The 6,189-nt window shown below is 41.1% G+C and overlaps 1 protein-coding gene across 1 annotated transcript; it reads left to right on the forward strand.

Annotated features, from left to right (window-relative positions):
* Nucleotides 1-1,667: 1,667 nt before the first annotated feature.
* LOC115633274 (succinate dehydrogenase [ubiquinone] iron-sulfur subunit) lies at nucleotides 1,668-5,978 on the forward strand. The gene is made up of 2 exons (XM_030530685.1): nucleotides 1,668-1,775; nucleotides 3,530-5,978. The coding sequence occupies exon 2, from the start codon at nucleotides 3,576-3,578 to the stop codon at nucleotides 4,734-4,736; it is 1,161 nt and encodes a 386-aa protein (XP_030386545.1). The 5' UTR covers nucleotides 1,668-1,775; nucleotides 3,530-3,575; the 3' UTR covers nucleotides 4,737-5,978.
* The last annotated feature ends 211 nt before the right edge of the window (nucleotides 5,979-6,189 follow it).

The following is a 6,189-nucleotide window of genomic DNA, read 5'->3' on the forward strand; positions in this document are numbered from 1 at the left end:
ACTGCCCAACTATAATAATAAAATGTAATGAAATGGGAATCTTTGACCTCAATGGATTCCATCTCTTATTTGGATTTATTTTTATGAGTAATGCTGACAACACTCTTAATTTCGGAATAACCCATACCTACTTGTAGATTACGATATCGGTATACTTTGATTCCTCGATTCTTGTGAAATGCAAATGAACAAGAAATAATATAACATAGCGCAAAAAGTACATAATTAGAGTTTAAACTTTGGAGGAATGAGTCAAGTGAGTCAGAAATAGGTTCGACAAATCTCTTTACAAAACAGAATAAGTTTCACGAATCCCTATATTATGTCTATGACGAATCGTAATTGCTGAGAGGGAAAGGGCGATGAAAAAATATTCCATTCTTTTATTAAGCTGCTCATCAAATACAAATTAAAGTATCGATTTTGTTTATCCAAAATTGATGAAATGGTTTTGGTTTTTTTTATTATTTGTTATATAGAGATTTTGTTTAGAGATATTGTTTAATTTTTGCAAATTTTGGTTCATACATATCTTAATACAAGCTACAAGAATAGTTGGAACGTAAAGTAAGAGATTACAAATGAGCAGTTAAGTATACCATTGATCTAGGGATGTTCAAAAAACGGTATAAGAAATATTGATCGATTTACATTGAAACATTAGTTCCCTGCCCCATACCTATTAGATCATAATTCCTCTACTATATTAACGGTTATACGATACCGCAATACCCTGACCAGATTTAACATAATTTGTACATAAAAGCTTAGGATACAAATCGTTTGAAATATATAGTTTTGCATTTAAATAGAGGGACGAATGTCCAAATTTAATTTCACTTACATTCCGCCTTAAATAGGAATTCAATTACAGAGCGCGAGAGGGAGAAAGAGAGTCGTCTGTTAGTTAACATTAAGACAAATGTAGAACAGCATTGCGGCATCAACATACATACATACATACATAGATACTCATGACAAGACGAGTCGATATAGCCATGTCGGTCTGTCCGTCCGTCCGTCTGTCTGTATGAGGGCAAGGATCTCAGAAGGTACAAGAGCTAGAGTGTCCAAACTTGGTATCCAGGTTCCCCTAAGTCCTAGACAGGTCAAGTTAATTTTTTTTTATTCTGATACACCCCCCCACTCCCCCGCAATTCGTGTTTTTTTTTTCATAACTCCCGTAGTTCTTGGAATTTCGAATTAAAATTTCCCGTTAGTGAACAAAAAAGTTTGTTTTTGATGCTTTCTCATTTATTTAGCCATTGCTTTTCTGATCTAGCCTTTTTGATGATTAAGAGTTGGCAGCACTGATTGCTTAACAGCAGCAGCAGACAGGCAGCCAACACACAAGAGCTCGCGACAAAGTCTACTCAAACTTACAACTTAATTTGTTGCAAGTTCTATTACTGCTTCCCATGTGTGTGATGCATTTATTTTTAATAATCGCCGTCATCATCATCATCAGCAGTATCAGCAGTATCAGGCGGCATTAGCTTGATAGCCAGCCGGCAGGTGCAGACACAGCAGATCTCCTTTTTAGTTGTCAGTCCACTTTGAAGTTGGGCCATCCCTGGGCGGCTGCTGGCTCGTGACAGACAGGCCCGCCACATTTGGTTAATCTAGTGGGCTTTACGTTTGCTTTCAAGCGTTCGTTTGGCTGTCAGTCAGAGCAGGCAGTTGGGCATATTTTCCATTTCATAATCACACAGTTTCCGGACAACACGTAGCGCTCCGAAAAAATAAAACCACAGTTCAGAACTAATCGGATTTGGGTGAGTTTTCGAATAGAAAAATTCAAATAAATTAAAAGTGCAAGTTTGTGCGACAAGTGAAAACATTTCACGGCGACTGTGCTTCTGTTTGGAATTGGAAAAAAAATCAGAACACAAATTCCAGAACAATCGTTCGCATTAGTCGGATATTTATAGCGTCGCGTCTCTGTTTTCACAGTTGGTTTCCATTCGTTTAGGAGTTGAGGCTTTCAAGTCACAAATTTCTCGCCTGATCTTTCGCATGTGCCGTGACGCCCCACACACACACAGACACACACACACACATGCACACACACAGGCAGACACACACGCAGACGAGACATTATATGTTCCTTTAATTGCAGACAAACTAGACAAATATTTTGCCGGCAATGACAATTAGTAGATGTACACGAGTGTGATGTCTCAGCGGCTGTCAAGCACGTCCACGGCCAGGGCCAGGGCCAGTACCAGTGCCAGGGCCGGGGTCCCTGCGGCAATCGATACCACGCCGTTTGAGGTTAGGTTTTTCTTAATTCTTTTCAGTGCCAGCCTGCCATGTTTGCCAATGCTTCTACAAATTGGCTAATTTTACACGAAAGATAAATAAAAGCCGTCTAAATTATGAAGTAAAAATAATTGAAGAAAATAGAAGAATGTTTCAATGCTTTATAATGCTGGGAAATGTACAAGAATTCTATCATGCGGAGGTCACGGCAACAGTTGTTTTTCAAATCTCCAAAAAATTCTGTCGGTGCTAGAGAACTTCGAAAGATTTCATTTTTTCGAACGTCCCCTCCCATCCAGCTGTCCGCAACAGCTGACTGTCGAAGCTCACATTTGACTGAGTAATTGTTTTTAAATTCTGTAACGTACTAAGTTAAATAAAAAACAAATATGCCATTTGCATTAATACTAGCTCGCGAGCATTTGCGGAAACGCCAATTAATTGTTGGCAAAATACAGCGCATCTGATCCCACTAAAGAATTCCACTTATGTATGTTCAAGGGCGTACGCAGGGGGGGAGCGTTGCCCCCCTAAAAAAAATGTTGCCATATAAAGTCGCACTATTTCGCCTTAAAACGGAACCGAGTTGGATTTGGATTTGTTGAAGTTTTTTCATTGATCATATGCATAAATTATTTTTTAAATGCATTTTAATTTTTTGGTGATTTTCCTAAAATGTAATGTTCTATTTCGGCCAATGGGGCATCTTTATTGTGCGGTTGTTTTGGTGGTTTGTGTATACATTTAGTAATTTGCTAATTTAATAATATTTACTTGGGATATGCAAAATATTTTTGATGCAGATTTTTCAGAAAAACTATAAGGTTTATATTCCAATGAATTTTTTTTATGAGGAAAAATGTCTTTGTTAGTGTTTTTAATTAAAACTCCTGGCAAAACACACAAGAGTTCTGTGGCACCGAGAATTGGTTTTGAGACGAAACTGGGGCGGAAGAGATTTCTGTGGCACCCCTGATATTCAGGGATGCAAAAAATGTGGGGAACCACTTCTTAACAGCGTGTATTTCCTTGGTTTGTGAACGATTAGGAACATACAAGTACATATACCAGTACATAATTATAGCCTTGTTACATCTAGTTAGCCTTGTGTCTGCTTGTCAGTGAACTTTTCATTCCACACACCTGGGGACTCAGTATAAATTTGTAGCTTCAACCATTCGCATGTCGTCTGGCAACAAAAAAAAAAAAAATAAATAATTTGTAGAAATTCAAAATTTTTTGATTTTGGTCTTGATTTCGTCCTCAGAAATCTTGGCGCTGCAGCTGCAGCAGCACCAAGTAAAGCAACCACCATGCTTATGCTAAGGAGCCATCTGCGACCCTCGTTGCTACGTCGCTGCATGGTAAGTGTGTCCGTTCAGTTGGAGCCGCAGTCGGTGGAGCCTAGCCGGACTGTGCGTCCCGCACTGCCCGTTCGAATGGATCGCCTAATGGCTGAGCAGCTGGTTCAGCCAAGCGTGCAGACTGGCCTTTTAGTTGGGGACCCAAAGAGGCAGCAGTTTGATGTTGTGGTGCACTGCAAGGAGAAGTCAAAGGATGCCGACAAGAACAAGGGCAAGGGCAAGGACAAGGACAAAGGTGGAGCTGGGGGCGATGCCAAGGCAGCGGGCAAGCAGCCGCCCGACAAGTGTAAGAAAGCAGATAACAAGGGTGGTGATGATGCTAAGAAACCGGAACCGAAGAAGGAGAAACGCATGAAGAACTTCGAGATCTATCGCTGGAAGCCCGGTGAGAAGCCACAAATACAAACCTACAAGCTGGATCTAAATGAAACCGGCGCCATGGTGCTAGATGCCTTAATCAAGATCAAGAATGAGGTGGATCCGACCCTAACGTTTCGTCGTTCCTGTCGCGAAGGCATTTGCGGTTCCTGTGCCATGAACATCAATGGTACGAACACCCTGGCCTGCGTCACAGCCATCGATACCGGACTGAGCGCACCTTGCAAAATCTATCCGTTGCCGCATCTGTATGTGGTGCGTGATTTGGTGCCCGATCTGACGCAGTTCTACGAGCAGTACGCCTCCATAGAGCCCTGGCTGCAGCGTCCGAACTTGGCCAAGGAGCTGGGTAAGGCACAGTACCTGCAGGCGATTGAGGATCGCGACAAGCTCGACGGACTCTACGAGTGCATACTGTGTGCCTGTTGTCAGACCGCCTGTCCCTCCTACTGGTGGAACAGCGATAAATATTTGGGACCGGCAGTTCTCATGCAGGCCTTCCGTTGGGTCATCGATTCACGCGACGAGGCTACCGAGAAGAGGTTGTGCTATCTGCAGGATCCCTGGAAGCTCTATCGCTGCCACACCATTCTCAACTGCACCAACACCTGTCCGAAGGGCCTCAACCCGGCCCGGGCCATTGTACAGCTGAAGCAGTTGCTGGCCGGCGCCAAAAAGAAGCCGAATCCGAAGATCAAAACTGACACCATGTTCCAGGCCAACAAATGCTAAGGAGGCGGCTAACACCACAACCACACAAAGAAACACCAGAAACAAAACATCTAACCCAACACCTAATTGAAGCCCGGCTAGAGACAGTTGCTGGTCCGGTACTAGAATGAAATAGATAGAAGAAGAAGAACAAAGAGGAGAAGTCCAAGATCAAGATTTGTTTATTACACATCATCAATGTTTTGCCTTCGTTTTTGAATTGTGAAGTTAACAGGCAAAATTTGAAGTTTGGCATAACGTCTGGGATGTAACAATCCCCATGTGGCTAAAGTGGAGGGGGCCCTCCAATAGACACCACCCCTACTACATTCCACAAAAATGGGCGGCCCACTATTTTTTGGAGCGTCTTCTACGACTTTACACAGACACAACATCTTCAAGCAAGCCCAGGAACACTGACGGATTGACACTCCACCCCCATTCTTTGACTGGAGCTCCCTCCCATCTATTATCTCATGATAATGTCCTCCAAAGTGCGTAACACACACAGACACACACACGCAGATTTGGAAAACAAATCTGACCTAAAATAGTTATGACTTAACAACACAAAACATAGACACAAACACAGTTCGATCTGAAGAGTTATCATATCAGACCTTATTGTCCGATTAGTTATGGTTTTATTGTAAAATTGCATGTCTAATGGGTTGGACTGATCTACACGGCACGTCTTGAGTTCTTGACACTGACACACTCACATCTACACTTCTACCCTTGAACTTGAACGGTTCTGGACTGATCTGATCTGATCGAATCACACGATTCACACCAATTTCCCTGACTTACACACATAATAATGGCGGAAGAATCAACGCCCATTATTATTATTAAGATTAATATGTATAACCAATTCTCAATGGACTTGAGTGTTTCGCTTCGATTGTAATCGCAACTGGCACAATCAATCATCAAACAATCTATACTTATGTATAACCAATTCTCAATTTTTTGGCCAATTTGTTGCGCACAACCTCCCTAATACGAACATTTGATCATAATGCAAAAAACACGCACCTGCGATATATGTACAGCAAGAACAACAACAAGAATAAGCAATTCCCATTTGTTGAGAACACTAAAACAAACAAAAAATACACACGTGGCAGATAAATCACAACTCACGCACAATACGCCTAAATATTCGATTGTTAAATATTTGTACCTTTTCGTTTTCTTTTTGATCATTCCTCAAATGTATTTAGCAAACATATTAAAATTGTTCAACGTGAAATAGAAAAATGATCTTGTGTTTAACATATACGCATATTCGATTCGAAATTAATTAGCAAACAATATAATTGAATAAATGAATGATTCAATAGGAAAATAGATATTACTATAATATATATAAAACGATGTTTATGTTTTTGACCTCAAAAAGATCGGCAACTAGCGGGGGGAGTCGATTTCGAAACACCCTAATAGCATGTTGGTAATGATTCATACGATT

This window comes from Scaptodrosophila lebanonensis, unplaced genomic scaffold (assembly GCF_003285725.1).
Source record: "Scaptodrosophila lebanonensis strain 11010-0011.00,11010-0021.00 unplaced genomic scaffold, SlebRS2 tig00001418-arrow-arrow-pilon, whole genome shotgun sequence".
In the NCBI taxonomy this organism is placed as follows: Eukaryota; Metazoa; Arthropoda; class Insecta; order Diptera; family Drosophilidae; genus Scaptodrosophila; species Scaptodrosophila lebanonensis.